Source organism: Piliocolobus tephrosceles, chromosome 15 (assembly GCF_002776525.5).
Source record: "Piliocolobus tephrosceles isolate RC106 chromosome 15, ASM277652v3, whole genome shotgun sequence".
NCBI lineage: Eukaryota > Metazoa > Chordata > Mammalia > Primates > Cercopithecidae > Piliocolobus > Piliocolobus tephrosceles.
The window spans coordinates 101,715,154-101,734,449 of record NC_045448.1 but is presented as its reverse complement, the minus strand read 5'-3'; the positions used below and the strand labels follow the sequence as shown (position 1 = coordinate 101,734,449).

The window sequence follows — 19,296 nt, the reverse complement described above, 5'->3', positions numbered from 1 at the left end:
TGCCATGTTGGTGTGCTGCACCCATTAACTTGTCATTTACATTAGGTATATCTCCTAATGCTACACAACAGGTCCCGGTGTGTGATGTTCCCCTTACTGTGTCCAAGTGTTCTCATTGTTCAATTCCCACCTATGAGTGAGAACATGCAGTGTTTGGTTTTCTGTCCTTGCGATAGTTTGCTGAGAATGATGGTTTCCAGCTTCATCTATGTCCCTACAAAGGACATGAACTCATCCTTTTTTATGGCTGCAAAGTATTCCATAGTGTATATGTGCCACATTTTCCCAATCCAGTCTGTCACTGATGGACATTTGGATTGGTTCCAAGTCTTTGTTATTGTGAATAGTGCCGCAATAAACATACGTGTGCATGTGTCTTTATAGCAGCATGATTTATAATCCTTTGGGTATATACCCAGTAATGGGATGGCTGGGTCAAATGGTATTTCTAGTTAAAGATCCTTGAGGAATCGCCACACTGTCTTCCACAATGGTTGAACTAGTTTACAGTTCCACAAACAGTGTAGAAGTGTTCCTGTTTCTCCACATCCTCTCCAGCACCTGTTGTTTCCTGACTTTTTAATGATTGCCATTCTAACCGGTGTGAGATGGTATCTCATTGTGGTTTTGATTTGCATTTCTCTGATGGCCAGTGATGATGAGCATTTTTTCATGTGTCTGTTGTCTGCATACATGTCTTCTTTTGAGAAGTGTCTGTTCATATCCTTTGCCCACTTTTTGATGGGGTTATTTGTTTTTTCTTGTAAATTTGTTTGAGTTCTTTGTAGACTCTGGATATTAGTCATACCTCTTCCTTTTTATTCAAATTTCTCTATAAGATCCCTTGATCATGTCAATTTCCCCACTGGATAGACTAGTTTATAGAAAGTATTGTCAGAGTTTTCCATGCCTTTGTCTCACAGTATTTTGCCACTTAAGAAAAAAGCATCAGGAAAATATAAGGCTCTATAAGAAAGAAATGAAAGTATGTGCTTTTCTACCTGTCTTTGGTCTGTTTTGCTTACTGAAAACACTCCCATGCAAAACCAGACTGCAAGCATTTTATTATTGGTTTTGATATCGATGGATGGAAGCTCCGTATGGACAAACAGCCAATGTTAAGTTAATCAGTGATTTTTTTAAATATTGTTATAGGAAAGGCATCCAGATCCAGACTCCAAGAGAGGGTTCTTGGATCTTGTGCAAGAAAGTCCACAGAGTAAAGTGAAAGCAAGTTTATTAGGAAAGTTGAGGAATAAAAGAATGGCTACTCCGTAGACAGAGCAGCCCCTAGGGCTGCTGGTTGTCCATTTTTATGGTTATTTCTTGTTTATATGCTAAACAAAGGATGGATTATTCATGCCTCCCCTTTTTAGACCAGTAACTTCCTGATGTTGCCATGGCATTTGTAAACTGTCATGGCGCTGGTGGGAGTGTAGCAGTGAGGACAACCAAAAGTTACTCTCATTGCCATCTTGGTTTTGGTGGGTTTTAGCCAGCTTCTTTACTGCAACCTGTGTTACCAGCAAGGTCTTTATGACTTGTATTTTGTGCTGACCTTCTATCTTATCCTGTGACTTAGAATGCCTTAATCATCTAGGAAAGCAGCCCAGTAGGTTTCAGCCTCATCTCACCCAACTCAAGATGGAGTTGGTCTGGTTCCAACACCTCTGACAATATCATTTGTATGAAAAGTTCATGCAACTTGGGCCAAAATGTTCCACTGAAAAATGAGCACATCATGAAAGGACCATTATGATGTGTTCCTTACTTTCTCCCTCCAGCTACTTCCCTGAAGCCAAAGCTTTTCACCGTTCTGCACCTGCAAACTGAGCTCCTCCAAGCACCACTCCGCACTCCCCCTCAGTCCCCTTTCTTCTTGCTGCCTGCTCTGCTGCTTCTATTTTCAGGCCATTCCCACTCTCCCCTTTAAGAATCACCTCCCCCAAAGAGCCTTTATGCAATATACTGAGATTGCAACAAGCACCCTTTCTCTATTCTTGCATAATAAACCATCCATAGTCTTTCCTTGCACTTGGCATAGCCAGCAGCCATCTAATTGTATATTTCTTTCCTCTTAGACTGCTTGGTGGTACATATTGTACTTTTGCATAGTGTATCACCAATAAATGCTCACCTAGCCTAGCACAGTAGCTGATACAAGGTAGATTTTCAGTCAGTGCTCAAGCATGTACATGAGAGTGTGGAACTCAATTCAGTTGTTAACCAGTCGTTTTGCTGGGTGTCTTATAATACAAATAGAGGGGAAAATATCAAATCATTTTAGTACTAGGAAATTTCTGAACTAACTTTTCTGATACAGAAATCGTAGAAACTACTTTTAATTCATATACCTAAGAGAAAGATTCCAAGATGTATAATAACAATATAATAAAAGACTAAGTTTCCCTGGGGAAATGCGATTTCTTGGATGTTAGATGTTTATGAGGCAAATCATCTAAAAATTATGAAAATGAAGACTCGGGGGTCCTAAAATACTTACAACTAAGTAAATAAGCCTTTGCTATAATTATTTTCTACTGTCTGTACAAAAGCCAAAGCCAGCAGTTTCCAATTCAGTGTTTAAAAAAGTATAAGAATAAAGTGGTCTTAAAATGTTCCTATCATGGCTTAGTGTAAAAGATCACAGGTCTTTTCAGGTATAGATCAAAACCAATTTTTTTTTTTTTTTTTTTTTTTTTAAGGAAATCAGTGACTGAGGAAATTTGTCTTTTCTGGCAGTTTTAGAATTGGGCAGGAGCATTTACAGAACTCCCTGATGTTCTTGATTCATTTGAAGCACTGGAGTTCAGGCATATGGAGAGGAAGATTACATAGCACTCAGCTCTCTGTTCTCTCTGTTTTTTTTTTTTGTGTGTGTGTGTGTGTGTGTTTTGAGACAGAGTTTTACTGTCACCCAGGCTGGAGTGTGGTGGTGGGATCTCGGCTTACAGTAACCTCTGCCACCCAGGTTCAAGTGATTCTCCTGCCTCAGCCTCCTTAGTACCTGGGATTACAGGCGCCTGCCACCGCGCCTGGCTAAGTTTTGTATTTTTAGTAGAAACGAGGTTTCACCGTCTTGGTCAGGCTGGTCTTGAACTCCTGACCTCGTGATCCACCCACCTTGGCCTCCCACAGTGTTGGCGTTACAGGCGTGAGCCCAGCCTCAGCTCTCATACTTAGTACTCAGGTGTTAACGTTCCATCCCTTGATGCCTCAGCTCTTCTTTTTCCAAGGCCTGCTTCTCTTTCATAGGGATTTACATGATAAAGACTCCCCAGTCATTGTGACAATGAGGTCAAGATCCTGAATTCATTTCCATTTTGAATGAGTTTGCTTCACTCTGTTCCATGGCCATTGAATATCTCATTAACCTTGGGGTTACAGGGGGTATTGAGTGGTAAATTATTGATTCTCTACTTACCGATATTTTATTGAGCACCTATTACATGCAAGCCATAAAGCTCCCACTGGGTTTAGAGAGATGAGCAAGACTGAGTCTCGGACACTCATAATCAGGAAGGGGAAGGGGATTTTACAGGGAATGGCAGTCAGTGCTCAGTCCAGTGACCGGCATTCGGTTACTGCGGACCTTCATCCCAATCATCATAATTATAAAATAAGTATTATCATCACATTTTAGGGAAGGAAACTGAGGCATGGAGAAGCCAAGTAATTCGGCCAAGGTTGCACACTTGGTAAAGGGTATTCCAATTATTGAATATACCTCTATTCCGACTGATTCTATATGTTCCTGCCTTTAGTGGAGGTAAGGAAGTAACTCTCTCTGTGATGTCCCTTTAAGGAGGGGAGAATGCTTTCTCAGATGAAGGGGAAGAAGTGTTTTCGTCAACTTGGACTGCTGTAACAAAATACCACAGTCTGGTGGCTTAAACAAGACATTTATTTCTCATCACTCTGAAAGCGTGAAGTCCAAGATCAGGGTGCCAGCGTGGCTGGGTTTGAAGAGGGCTCTCTTCAGGGTTGCAGATAACTTTGTATTTTGTACTCTTGCTGGCAGAAAGACACTGAACTCTCTCCTCCTCTTCTCATGAAGTCACTAATCCCATCATGGGGACCCTACTGTCATGACCTCATCTAAATTGCTTTACTTCCTCACGTCTCCATCTTCAAATTCTCTCACACTTTGGGGGTTAGGGGTTCAACATACGAATTTGAGTGAGTGAGCACATTCAGTTCATGATAAGTAGGAAGGCTATTTATTCTAGTTAGAGGAAACGGGATTGCAAAGAAGGGCCTTTGAGGGATGGATGGTAATAACTTTTCCTTTAGAGGACTTCAGCATTTTTTCAAAATTTCTAGCAGATATAGTAGGAGAAGCCAGAATGGGAAGATTTGAACCTAGAAGATACAGAGGGATCAGTGCCAACCAACTTTGAAAAACACAACAAACCTGAGACGAGTGATAGTGGACTCTCCAGACAGCTGTGAATTAAAATCTTGACCCTACCCTTTACTGGCTGTTTAATTTCTGGAATGTGCCTTAACCTCTCTGAGCCTCATCTGTAAAATACAACATAGAGATTGCTGGAAAGACAGAGGAAAGAACACGTGTGAGGGCTAAGCCATTGCCTGACTTGCAGAACCTGCTCATTCAAAGTAGCCGCTCAGCGGGACCAGGAGTCTTACCTTTCGTAATCTGGCTGTGAATCACAGTGCCCCAGCGGGCTTTATTTTTTAAAATTTACTGTTAAAAACATTTGTTTATTTTTGAGAGACAAGGGTGGCGGTGGAGGATGTTTCGTTACGTTGCTCAGGCTGGATTTGAACTCCTGGGCTCAAGTGATCCTCCTGTGTAATGGGGATTACACAGTGTGCCACTGCACCCAGCTTTACTCAGCTTTCGAAAAGACTGATGCCTCTACCTACCCTTAGGGATCCCCATTCAGCTGGTCTGGTTTGGAATCTTAACATGGGTGTTGTTTTGGTTCTCCAAGTGGTTCTGATGGGTGGCAGCGATAGGGGCCACTGACCTGCCTCCCTTCCCTACTGAGGGAGACGCGGGCAGTGAGGACCTTGGAGCTGGAGATTAGGCCCTGTGTGCTCACCTGGTCCGCTGGGGTGGTCACTGAGTGGCTTTGTACACAGGACCTCAGTCCCCTCAGCTCTGTGACTTTGAGGATGCTGGTGGCGGCTGTTTCCAAGTTGCATTGGACTATTACTCCTGTTACTGCAGCCATCACCCGTAGGACCACTAATACTGCAAAACCACCCTTCCCGGCACCCAGGAAGCCTCCCTCCTAACCCCCAGGCTCCTTAGAAGGAGCAAGTGAGATAATGAACATGGACATGCTCTCAACCCTGTGTGAAGAAACCCAAGCTTCTCCTGCTTCAAGGACTTTCCCAAGGTCACTGCCAGAGTGGAAGGTGGAATCCCTCCCCCTTGTGCCCGGTGTGCTTCCTCCCTGAAGCATCTCCTGAATCGGGCAATGTTTAAGGGTGGGAGGTTAATAAACACCATCTGATCTCAGAGTTCTTAGCGTCCATAAAACAAATCAATGGGCCATGCTGAGTGCTGGACTTTGCTTGGCATGTTCACGATTGTGGGGTTCAGATGCAGAGATACTGTACAGCCTGTCCTTCTGCTTTGGTGCAGGCACTACTGTATTTTTAGACCTGCCCGACACTGCCAAGACAAGCAGTGTATGGAGATGAAGGCCAGGCTTGCTGGCCTGCACAACAGAAGCACATTGCCTAAAGCGAGGCGACATATGCTGGCGGCCCTCATTTGCTGCGAGGGAGGTGGGGGGGAGTGGCGTGTTTTGTTTTGGCTTCATTTGGAACATTTTATAGCACTTCACACTGCGTGTACTTGAGGATGTGTCGAAACACAGGATTAGCTTTATGAACTAGCTCTGTGGGTGTCTGAGGCAATATAGCAAGTTTTGAAAAATGAATAACACTTAAGTTTATCTTTAAGCTGCAAATAAAATATTTACAGTTTTGTGTGTACAACAAAATCACTTATCAAAACACTACAAATTTGGAATTGTGATCATTTGGGTTGACTTTTCTCTCTATACCCTCTATGAAAGAAGGTTTGTTCTGCAAATTATATTATGCAAAATCGAGAGGAAATGTTTAAATATCTTAACAGAACAAACTGGTTTTGCTTGCAAATGAAAACCCGTAGAGACACTCTTGATTCTTCCTGGTTTCTCACCACCTGTAACAACAGTAACAGCAAAGCTTACGTCATCTCCATCCCAGCTGCTCAGCTCTGGGTCAGTCTTTTATGAGCTCCCACTTGGGTTTGCTACAATAGCTACCTTAATTAGTAATTACCTTTTCCTTGTTCTATTCTTCTTCCTGGCAGTTCACTCTCTGTATACTTGCAACAGGGATACTCTGATACCAACTGGATTGGTATCTCTGATTAATGGTCTTGAGCACCCCCTGACACCCATGTGCTAGGGCACCAGCTCCTTGGAAGGGAAAACAAAGCCTCAACCACTTTTCCAGGTTCCCCATTTTCTCTTCCCCTCATCCACCTGGTGGCAGCCACAGGGAGCAGCTACCTACCCCACGTTCCATGGAACTCTGTCCCTCTCTGATTGGCATGGCCTGGCTCCTGCCTTCTGCCCCATGAATTGTAGGCAAACGCTGAGACCCAGCACCATATGCCCTTTCTCACGGTGACTCAGCCCTGAAATCATGGCCTTTCCATGCCATTCAACACCGTAATATTCAAGCATACCTCTACTAGGTATGTTTAGCACCCAGCGTTAAGAAAAGCAAATATGCTTTTCCTTCTGGGGAAGAGAACTTGCGAGGGCAAGGATTATGTCTGACTCTGGCAGTTTTTGGTGCCTTGCACGTAGAAAGCCCTCAGCATATGTTTGCTAAATAAAGTGGCTTCTGGTTGCCAGCACTGTGCCCATTTGCTAAGCAAGCCTGGCAAGGCCCCTCTTAGAGGCCCCTGATGAGACACCAGTTTGAGTTGTTGGATGGATGTGAATGGCTTGGAATGGAACTTATTCTAAAATCAGTCACAGTTAAAACGTCAGGCTGCTTTTGCCTGTCATCTAAATTAATGAGGTTTTAGTGCATATTTTACTCTTTTTCTCTGGAAAAAGAAATACTATGGGGCTTTACTTTCCCAACTTTTTCCACTGAATTCAGAACAGATTCCCATTCTGCCACTAGCTTCTTGCCTGTGGTAATCTTTACACATGCACAAAAAGGCACATAGATACCGCATAAGCACATTCATACAGACACACACACATGTTAGTGTGCATCATTAATAGTCAACTTTACTTCATGGCCTTCATGGTCCTGTAATTTCTGGTTGTTTTTAAGTTTCCTTCCTGAAGGATTTTTAACAGACGTTTCCCTATACTGCCTACTCACATCACTTTGAATTTGACCTTTCAGGTATAGGCAAGACATGAGCTCCTTTGACCTATGCTTGCATCTGAAATTTGAATTTGTGATACAGTTAATCCTCTTCCTATTATATATTTTTACAGATAAAATTGAGACATCGGGAACATAGATTTGTGTTCCCTATATGCTCTATTTAACAAACTAGACAATCTCTAATGATTCAATGACTGTTTTATTTTATTAATTTATTTATTGAATTTTTTTTTTTTTTTTTTTTTGAGATGAAGTCTTGCTCTGTTGCCTAGGCTGGAGTGCAGTAGCACCATCTTGGCTCACTGCAAACTCCACTTCCTGGATTCAAGCTATTCTCCTGCCTCAGCCTCCCGAGTAGCTGGGATTACAGGCATATGCCACCATGCCTGGCTAATTTTTGTGTTTTTTGTAGAGACAGGGTTTCATCATGTGTTGAACTCCTGACCTCAAATTATCCACCCACCTCGGCCTCCCAAAGTGCTGGGATTATAGGCGTGAGCCACCGTGCCCAGCCTGTTTTATTTATAAATAAACAACAGAATACTTCTTGAATAATTACTAGAAAATACTATGTATAAAGGGAAATGTTAGAAAAATATGAAATGATATAGTTACACAGAATATGTTGATACCATATTTCAGTACACTTTTGGCCGATGATTTTCAGTCTAGATCTACTAGAATAAGGTTATGAAATAAGTTGCTGGAAAAGGTAATTCTGTAAAAGTTTAATCTGTTTGGGAAAATAAATTGAATTCCCCAGAACTATTTATACAACATCTGTTGTTGGACTGATTGGCCGCCATCCTCAGTTCAGCACCTGCCCAAGGAGCTCTTCATAGGCCAGTTTACCAATTGATTGAAAAATCAACAGAACTGACTCTCTTTAAAACCAGTCTTTAATTCTTTAATCCTTTCACAGATTCACACATGCTTTCCTTTAATTATCCACATTGTGATTGTATAGATTACATGTAAATGCATTTCCATTGTAAATCTTGCTTCGTGTTCTAATAGGCACTAATAGAAGTTCAATATTATGTAAGTTAAGCATTGAACGGTATTTAATGAGACAAATGGATTTTTAGAGACGCTTCTACGAGGCACAGTCCAAAACCTTGAAAGACAAGGCTGTGTAGTTTTACAAGCTCAAATAAAGAACAAGAAAACCAACTCAGTTTTCTCTGAGATACAATCAAGATCTAAGAGATTGAAATGATATAAATCACCAACCAAACAAAAATATCCTCCAAAAATTGTATAGGTATATAAAATTTTACATATATATATAAAATGTATATCATTATATATGTGTGTATACACACACACACACCACATTTATAGCCTCTAAGGACAGTCTTTCAGTTTTCAGTGTTAATATATGTGTGTGTGTGTGCATATGTGTATGTTCTTATATATATATATAGATAACTTAAAGCCTATCTCCACCCTAGATCCATGAGATTAGATGATATTTGTTAGTGTCAGCCACATTGTTGACAAGACCATTTTATTACAAGGTGTCATAATTAATAATAATCATAACAAATATACTTGAGTGCTTACTGCATGCAGCCACTTTTCATATATTATATCAATGAATCCTCACTATAAGCCTACGAAAAGAATACTGCTTTCTGTATTAGAAAACTAAAGTCTATCATCGTCACACAATTAATAAGCAGACGAGCTCCCGTATCATGTTTCAATTCCCAAATGCATGCACTTAATTCACTCTGTGTTGAAGATTCTCTGATTGGCTCAGTTTTACTTCAGAGAGTTCATGAACTCTACGCAATTCTACAAGACAATTCTTTATTATGACTGAGGATTTTAATTCTGGAATTGAAGTGTGGTATCTGTGAAAACTATGGAATATAATTAGCTAGAAAATAGGAAATTCCAACAAATTTTGTAATATGCTTGATGTTATGCACTTTTGAATGTTACAGGCATAGGCAGGAAACAAAGCACATGGTGACGGCACTCAGGCATCTGACTTGGAGGCTATTTCTATGTGATCAAAGCTCTCCAGGCAGCCAAGGCCCTCCCTTCCTTTAAATGCCAATCTGTGGTTCCTGCCTTGTGCAGGGGGATTCAGAATCAAAAGCTGGGCTCCTTTGCTAGAGCAATTGAAAGGGCAGGGACTCGCAGTGGTCAGGAATGACGACAGCAGCTCTGGGGTGCATTTGTTCCCCACTTCTGTCTTGCTCTCTGTTTCTTCCTCTCCGTCATCGTGTGTCTCCTCCTTTTCTTACATCCCCTCCGCTGCCTGCTGCCTTGAGGCTCCTGCTGCTTCCTCTGCCCTCTGTGCGACCTGGCTCAGGATCGCTGAGCCCTTGGCTTCCCTGGCTCATCTGGACCTGGGCCGGGCTATCAGTGCCTCCCGTGAGCTTCTGCTCTGCTGCTCATCACCTTGGTTTCTCAGTGTTCCGGTTCCTAGGGGATCACAGGGATGATTCCAACTCATCTTTTCAAACTGTTCTTCAGAAGGCATGGGTAGGTCACCTGGCTGTGTGTCAGGTATCTGCTCCCATTTACTGATGTTTTAGATTTGTAGGAGTAGAGTCATGTGATGTGGAACATGGCTACTGCCTTTTTAGGAGGTAAATGGACAGAAAACGTTCCCATGGGAGATGGTATGAGCACTTTGTAGAACTTGCTGTATCAGTAGTTTACTTTGCCCAAACATGACTACTACACTCTAAGCTATCATTTAAAGAGATGTTCCAACCTCAGTGGCACATCAAAAACAGTGTACAGCCATCCAGTTGTCCCACAGCATCCTTGGATAGTTGTTTCCCGGACCCATCCCCCTGAGGATATTAGAATCTATGAACACTCAAGTCCCTGATATAAAATGGCATAGTATTTGCATATAACCTATGCACATCCTCCTGTATGCTTTAAATCATCTCTAAATTGCTTCTAATATCTACTACAATGTATGTACTAGGTAAATCGTTGTTATATTGTACTGTTTTGACATTTGTATGATTTTTATTGTTGTGTTGACATTTTTTGTTGTGTTTTTCCTAAATATTTTTGATCCATGGTTGGTTGAATCCACAGATGCAAAACCCAGATACAGAGGGCTGACCATACAAGCTAAGGGAAAGAATGCATGTTCCTATTGCTGAACACAAGACCCCCTGCTGTGCAGTAATAATGAAATCTTGATAATAACAGCAGTAAAAGCCACCACACGTGGTAGCTCATGACTGTAATCCCTACACTTTGGGTGGAGGAAGCAGGAGGATTCTTTGAACCCAGGAGCTTGAAGCTCCAATGAGCTATGATTGCACAACTGCACCACAGCCTGTATGACAAAGCAAGACTCTGTGTCAAAAAGAAAAAAAGAAAAGAAACGCCTTTTACTGGTTTCTTATTATATGCCACAGACTTCACATACTTTGTAAGTCATTCTTCTAATAGTTCTAAAGGATGGATACAAACATCCCTATTTTACAGGAAAAGAGACTTCTAGGAGCTTCAGTAACTGGTCCAAAGTTACCTTCAAGGAAAGTGATAAATACTCAGGTCCCTCTGATTCCAAACCTACGTTTTTCTACTGTATTAATCTGATTTTTAGAATTCTAACAAATATCTTTTAAAGGAACTAAGACAAGAAATAGAGTCTACTTTATTTACACGGATATTAACCAGTTCTGCTGCTCTTCCTCCATTTCTGAAGTTTGACGTGCGCTCTGGTGTCATTTCTCTTCAGCCCAAAGAACTTCCTTTAGCATTTCCTGTAGAACAGGTCTGCTAGCAACACAGTCTACGCTTTCCTTCTTCACAAATGGCTTTATTTTACCATTATTCCTAGAAGATATTTTCACCACGTGCAGAATTTTAGTTGAAGGTCTTTTCTTTCAGCACCTTAAAAATGTTTTCCCACTCTCTTTTGGCCTCCGTCATTCTTGATGAGAAAGTTAGAGTCTTGGGATTGTTTCCGCATATGTTTTATGAAATGATTTTTTCCACTGGCTGCTTTCAAGACTTTTTCTTTGTTACGGGCTTTTGGTAATTTTTTTATTATGTGTCTTGACTAATTTATTGGGGGAGTTTATTATCTTTCAGAGTTTGCTGAGTGTCCTGTATCTGTAAATTTGTATTTCATCGCATTTGGAAAGTATATCTAAATCATCTTTGGGTTGGCTGTCTCTTTGATAATTGATCAGATTTTCATTATTGTTGGTATGTCAAGTAATTTCAGGTTATATCCTGGACACCTTCAATTTTATGTTGTCAAAATTCAATGTGTTAAATTCACCGGAGAATTCACTGTTAAAATTCTCTGGATAATGTTGATTTTTTAAAATTTTATTATTTTTTTTCAGCAGACAATCAACCAACCCAATCTGTCCCTTTCTTCTGTGGTGGCAGTTTCAATGTCAATTCAGTTTTCAAAGTCTATGTGATGCTCTTGGTGCCCTGCACCCTGGGGTACACACCACTCAGGGCTTGCTCTGGAACCTGGATGGTCTTCAAACTGTAGTTTGGTTCTCAAAGACTTTGCTATGCTTCTTGGTCTATTTCCTGTGCATGTGCAACTTGGGGGTACGCTTGGTACTTGTGTAGGTTCAAACATAGAATTTTAGAGTCTTTTCTTTAGCTCTTTTCTCTGTGAGATTTTGTTTACACCCTCTGGGTCCTCGGACTGCTTCCCAATTTCTCTGGCCAGAAAGGTTGAATTCTGAGTTCTGGCCACCTGTGCTGTGAACTCAATGCTACATTTCCATGCAGCCATGACACACAGCAAGCAGCAAGAGAAAAGGGAAAAAGCATAACCATGATTCCTCCCTCCTCTTTGCACAATGAGGTTTCCTTTTTGTGGTTCCTCTATCTAGAGGGTTGGGTCATCATTTGGGATCTTAAGTGCGCACGCCTCCACTGGGGCAGCAGTGCAGACCTGTATTTAAAGCTGATCTGGAGGCAGGACTAAGGGAATAAAAAGAGGAAAAAATAAACATGGAGATTTACTCTGGCTTTCAGGGGCCTATTTTCCTAGATTTCTAGGAAATGAATTCAACTAAAGATTTTTGTTATTCATACCTTTTACACAGTTCCCAATGGGCTTGCCTTCAGGCCAAATCCGTGAGGGAAAAAGAAGAAGAAAATCAGATAACTCTTTGCAACTTCATCTTTTGTTAAGACTTGACTTTCCTTCTCACTCCACTTGCTATTATTTACTTTCACTCCTTATATGGTTGCTTGTCATACTTACCTAGTTTTAGTTGTGATCAGTGCAGCCGTGGAATGGATTTCTTATTCTCTGAGCTGCTTCCTGTTAGTAGTGATTCTACCCCTAGCACTTGGCATGGAAGCTGTCCTGTGACAGATAACCTCCACCTATTTCTAAATGAAGTAAATGAAAATGTAAAATGTGAGACTCACCAATTGCCTAATAAACTGTGGAAGGACAAGGACAGCAAATATTTGGCCCACACTCTGCAGCTCTTGATTTCCATACTCAAAGTTGACATTAGTATCTCTTCACTGCCCTGTTCCCTGCTGAGTCTGAATACAACTGCAGAATATTGTCTAACACAGCAGCCCTGGAAACCATGCCAAGTGGCCAGCATTGGTATGGGAAGTGAAAACCTATCAGGTATTCCTGTCTTCAGGACTTGGTTATTCATTTAAAAATTCGAGCCTTCCTTTTCCATTTAACTGAGGTGACTCCTCTTCTCAAATTTCCGTCATCCCATCTTCTTTCCTGTAAGACTCCAGTTGGTTGATAGATTTCTTCTTTGCCAGGAAGGTTTGTTGAGGAAAAACATTCTTTGCCTTCTTATCAAGTTTTATATTTTCTTAAAATAAAACTTGACTAATATGTTCACTAAGCGTTCCCCTATCTATACTATCAAGAATTTATTTTAGCATTTTAGACTTTTGGAAATGATGAATTTGGTTAAGATTGGTAATTATCCAACTCAAAAATGATTGTTAGAATTCCTTTTTGTTTGATTACCATATGTCACCAAACCTGCTATCTATTTTTCACCAGCTGTACCATTAACTTAGCCTTGCTTGTCCTTGACGCCTATAGACTTCTATACTTCTCATTTTGAATCTTTCTAAGTGAAAATATTAGTAGAAAGAGGTAGGCCTTAAATAAATCTGATTTAAATTCTCAGATTTGCTTGGAAAGCATAGCTAAACAAACTTCTTTTATGGTTTTGCTTGTCATTTTCTATTGCCTTAGACTATTTTCTATAGAGCCAACAATCTAAACAGAAGTGGATATTTTTGTTGTGGTTAGGGGCTTGGGGTGACTGTTGTCAGCTCTCAGAGATAATCATGGTCCAAATATATCTTAGCAGAAGATGTGAGGCAGTGTTTGTAAATAATGTGAATGCCTTTACATGTGTTTGGACCTTTGGTGTGAAACACTTCCGTGCTACCCGAGTGAGTACTTAAATGGGGGAACTCTTTAGAAGCAAGAACCTTAGGTCTTCTTGCTTCTAAAGTGGAAAATCTTGATGGAAAAAAAGAGCTCCCACAGTATATTAAGCTTGTGTGTGGTACAAACATTGAGCAAGAGGAGTTGACTGAAAGTCACTAGCATGGACATCACTGATTCCAAGGTCATCTAAGATCTCCTGTTTGTTCAGACCCATCCCTGGCATTCTATCTAGCAGTGCCCATGGCTGAAATTAGACAAATGAAGATGAAAGCAACCGACTGTGTGACAATCTGCTGTATCCATAATCTAAGCGTATTTTTCTTTCTTTTCTCTTTTCCTCCTGGGGGCTCCAGTTTATCGCGGTTTCTGGGCAGTCTTGATGCTCCTGGGGGTAGTTGCTGTAGTCATCGCAAGCTTTCTGATCATCTGTGCGGCCCCCTTCGCCAGCCACTTTCTCTACAAAGCTGGGGGAGGCTCATATATTGCTGCAGGTACGTACAATGCAGTGGGTATGACTTTCAGCCATGGTTTTTCTTCATGTCTTTCGATTTTTCATTTCTATATTCAGGCAACAGCCTTCTAGTAACAGTAACACAATAATATTTGTATACAATACTTCTTGAACACTAACTAATAATATTTGTATATAATACTTCTAGTAACAGTAACACAATAATATTTGTATACAATACTTCTTGAACACTAACTAATAATATTTGTATATAATACTTCTTGAACACGAACGAATAATATTTGTGTACAATATTTCCTGAACACTATGTGTCAGACACTTTCCAGGGACTTTCCATTTTCCACATGCAGACACATTTAGTCATCATGATAGTCTCTGCTCACTGTAAGCCCATTATTATAAAGAGGAGAGCACTGAGGCTTAGAGGAGAAAACTCTGTCACTGACTCACTCCAAGGTGCACAAGAGACTGTTAACCTCTAGCCCTATTAATTTGCCGTCTGTAAATGGGGATCGTAACATATGTCTCTGTAACATGTCAGTATATGATACGGGCAGGTATTTTCTGAGCTCTTCAAAGATAGCCCTGTGATAATATTTATGATAAACACACACAAAAATATTTTTCTACATCATCACCATTCATTTTCTTAATTGTTTGTTCATGCCAGGTGTGGTGGCTCACACCTGTAGTCCCCGCACTTTGGGAGGCTGAGGTGGGTGCATCACTTGAGGTTAGGAGTTTGAGAACAATTAATTAATTAATTGTGGTTCACATGAATTATCTGAATATATTATTTTCTGTATGAAGCGTGCATTTATTTTAGTCAGGTTTCTAACTTACTTGATTCCTGCTAAAATGATCACACTACAAATAGAAAAGTAATTTGAAGAGGTGACACTGTAGTGACAGTTGAAGGAAAGGAACAGAATGGAAAGGGTTATTGTCTTTCTAATCTTTGGAAAGATAGCTTGTGACGCTGCCCAGTGTCACTTCATCAGTGCTCAAGTAACAACGATACTTTCTGCATAAGATTGTGCTTAATTCTGTAGAGGGAATAAAAAGAATAATCAGATCTAGATCCTGTGTTTTATAGGGGCCAAGAGGAACAGAAGTTTCCCTGAAAAATCGACTTGCAAAAGGCAGATTAATTGAAGAAAAGGCATACATATTTATTTAACATGCATACACGGAAGCTTTCAGATTGAAGACCTAAAAAGATATGGGCAAATTGTCTAGTTTTATGCTTAGGTTCCACAAAGGATAGGCAGCTGTGTAGAAATATGATTGGACAAAAAGGGTGGGATCTAATGGTCATAGACTAAGTGGGGAACCCAGCGAGGCCTGCCTATTTAGCTTCTTCTTGGCCTCTCTGAGCAGCACGCCTTCCTTCTGGGTGTGGGGTGGGACCCTCTCTGGAATAGGGGTCTTATGACCTATTGGCAAGCAAGGTAGGTCAGGTCATTCCTTTGAGGCCAGTTTTTCCCCAGAAAGGTGGAGGGAGAGTTAGAGTAATATGTTCAGGTTTCATGGCTGGCTTTGGGGAAAGGAGTTCTGGTTTCTATGATTCACCTTTGTGGAGAGGAGTATCTTTGTGGTTTCTAAGGCCAGCCTTGGGAGAGAACAGGGCTGGGAGGCAGGAGGGCAGGAGAAGGTCAAAGGAAAACTTTTGCTTCTGAGGCTGCTGCTCCTGGAGCTTCATTTTGGGGTTTTGTTTCCTGAGCCCCAACAGTTTAAAGAGCTCAGAAAAATCTCACTCTGAGAAGAAGAACCCTGTTTAAACCATTCTTTCGTCTTGTATTTCAACTGTTTTCTTTCACTGGATTTAGCCATTAAAGCTCTACATTACAAAAGCCTTTTGTATTGAGATGTAATCAACATACAACCTACCATTTTGATGTGTATAATTCAGAGTAGGGTTTTAGGATGTTCACAGAGTTGTGCAAGAATCACCACTATCTAATTTCAGAATATTTTTATTACTCCACAGAGAAACCCCGTTTTTTGTTCTCCTTCTCTCCTGACCAGCTCTAAGAAACCTCTAATCTACTTTCTATCTGTATGAGTTTGCCTATTCCGAATATTTCCTATGAATGAAATCACACAATATGTGGACTTTTGTGTCTGGCTTTTTTCACTTAGCTCTGAGAAATTATAATCCCTCTGCTTGAATTCATAATTCCTAGGACCAGATCCCATATCCTTATATCCCTTAAAACTGAGCATCTTCTTGGCCAAATATGTTTTTCTCACCCAAACTACACTTTACCCTTTCCCTTTTCAAAGTTCTAGTGAGGGTACATATTTTTCTATGGTCTTCCCAGAAATAACAGTGCTCTATTTACATGTGTAAATATTTGTTTCTTCTTTTTCCTTACTTTTTTTTTTTGTAACCACAGTTTTTCAATAGAGGGAACATGTAATAACCATAGTTTAGTGATAATGTATTATAGGCAGCATGATTGTTTTAAACTCAGAACTGCTTTGATCCTGGTTTTGGTCCCGGTTTTTGAACAATTTGTGTGTGTGTGTGTGTGTGTGTGTGTGTGTGTGTTTGCGTTTGTGTGTTTAGTAGCTTTGAAAAAAATTGTTGATCTTTTTCCATTTTGCAGTTTGTACAAGAAAGCAATATATGCGAAGAATTGTTTGGCTGAGAACTGTGTAGGAGGATAAAGCATTTAATGTACTCATATATCCATACATCTGTAACTGGCAGATTTTTTCTTTTTGCCTTTATTATTATTTTTAACTGACACTTAATAATTGTACATGTCAGATGTTTTAAAATGAACCTTGTGTTGCTTATGGTAAAGGGCCAAGTGTTTCCTTGCTCAGCACTTCATGCAAAAGCCCTGAGCAGCTCTGAGATGTCCAGGGTGTTGAGGAAGCCCATTTTCAAAACCGTGAAACTAGATGATTCAGAGGACACTTACTTTACATTTGACTTTTATTATAATTTCCTTTGTGGCACTGTTGTGGGAATCAGGAGGACCAGAGAGACCTCAGGGTAAAGCAGGAGGATTTTATTGAGTGCACTCAGACCCAGTGGATTAACATCCTGAGACTGGGCCCAGAACAAAGACAGCTCTTGAACTTTATACACACTTCAGAAAGGGGGTGAGCTAGCTTGAAGCAGGCTTTTGGTGGCATGAAAGCAATGAAACAGAGGCAGAACAAAGACAGTTAATCAAATTGTGGCAGGTGTGTTACTCAGGATTACATATGATGGTTGCTATGCAGCCCAGATGGCTGTTATCTAGGTTTGCTCTAGTGTCTAGCATGGGCTTATCTCATAACCTTCGCTATGGCGCCCAGACGGCTGTAGTTTGGGCCTGCTCAGGCTTCTCATGACCTTCATCATGCCGCTTAGATAAAACAAAATACTTGTAGTTACTAGTTACAGAGAACAGGAATCTATAAACTCATACTAAAAAGAGAAAGGAAAATGTGTTTTTCTTCTCCCTTTGCTGAGGGAGTGCTGGGAGAGTCTCCAGAGCACGTTCTTTGTGTCCTAGCTTCTCAGATAGTGTTTATTGAGGCTTTTCCTGGGTCTGGGCTATGCCTGTTGCTGCCCTAATACAGGAAAGCTTATTTATTTTTCTACTTAATTTTATTTTTCTTTCTTTAATTTCCGCCTCAGTACAATTCTACATTGTTTGTGTATGGCCATTTGTTTACCAAGAGCAGGGAGAGCTACCCTGTCGCATGGGATGGAATGTGACTGGTCACTCGTTCCTGAGGCTCCCATGCCAGCTCTGGGCCAGCACATTGAGCTTTGCCCACAACTAGGAGCAGGTGCAGCCTGAGCTCAGGCTTGTGGTGGCTGCTTTATCAATGCCACAAACAGAATTGGACGCTCTCTGTATTTCTGGGCAGATGGTGTTAGGGAAGGGCAGAGCTAAATTTTCTATGGCCATTGCTGAGTGTGTGCACATAGGAAGACTCTTTGGCATCAGCAGCACTGTGTTTAGACATTCCATGCATGGCAGAGGGATGGTGATATCAGGGCTGTGGGGTAGGAGGGATGGGGCCCATGGTATTCCCTTTGCTGGGTCAGCAGGCTCAGAGCAAGGCTCAGAAGGCTTGGAAGGTGGATATTGCTTCTCCCTACACTTGGACAGAGACTTCCTCAGGCAGGCCAGGCCACCTGTTTCCAGGAGAGTCAGTTCTGGGCAAAGTGTAGTCATTGTCAGGACATTGACCCTCAGCCGTAACTGTTTCAGTGAATGATCACACACCTCTGCAAGACCTCAACAGCTCCCGTTTGTTTTAATGTGGACTTATAGAGAACTCTCAGATACAAATGGGTTGTCAGACATCTCTTCCTGCCCCATGGCATTGGATGTGATAGGAAGGATGCAGGAAGTGTTAGGATACGTAGGCATGGCATTCTCAACATTGGCTTATATGGAGAAAATTACCATAAAGCTGAATAGTCATAATCCCTGGGCAAAGCAATATCAACACAGCAATTTCTGTACATGAGCAGGGCATCTACGTGTGTGAAATGAGTAAGGATGTGGCCTGGACACTCAGGACACTGGATTGGGAGATCAGCCATAAAATTCACTATCTTACTAGCACATCAAGGTAGAAACATTTTTCTGCCGTAATTGAAGTAGCCTTTTCTTAAATGGCAAAGTGGGATGTGTGCGGAATTTTGCTGCAGAAAGTAGAAACAGAGTCTCTCTGGGTGGAGGAGACTGCAGAGCTCTGAACCTTGGGCTAAATCCCTTGTTAGACTCTCAGGCTGGTGAGACTACCTGGACATCTTGAGAGTAGAAGGATTCAAGCAGCCCCTATTCCAGGTCCAGGGTGTGCTCATGGAAGCAAAGGGTGTCTTTGCAGTGTACCTTAGTCCCTTGAAACACCACAGAGGCCAAGTTACATCTTGATTCCTGCATGTGCCTGCTTGCTCTGCACCATTCCGCGAGGACAAGGTGAGCTCTTCGCCCCAGACAGCTGCTTCACAAGCTATTGCCTCTCACCAGGGAGATGGGCAGGGCTGATTGGGATGAATCGTGTGAAT

The 19,296-nt window shown here is 41.3% G+C and overlaps 1 protein-coding gene across 2 annotated transcripts in view; it reads left to right on the top strand.

Annotated features, from left to right (window-relative positions):
* Nucleotides 1–19,296, top strand: part of TMEM182 (transmembrane protein 182) — an 88,155-nt gene that overhangs the window by 54,469 nt on the left and 14,390 nt on the right. For both annotated transcript variants that reach the window (XM_023211323.2, XM_023211322.2), the window contains exon 4: nt 14,149–14,286. In XM_023211323.2, the coding sequence (XP_023067091.1) occupies nt 14,149–14,286 (138 nt within the window). The remainder of the gene's footprint in view (nt 1–14,148; nt 14,287–19,296) is intronic.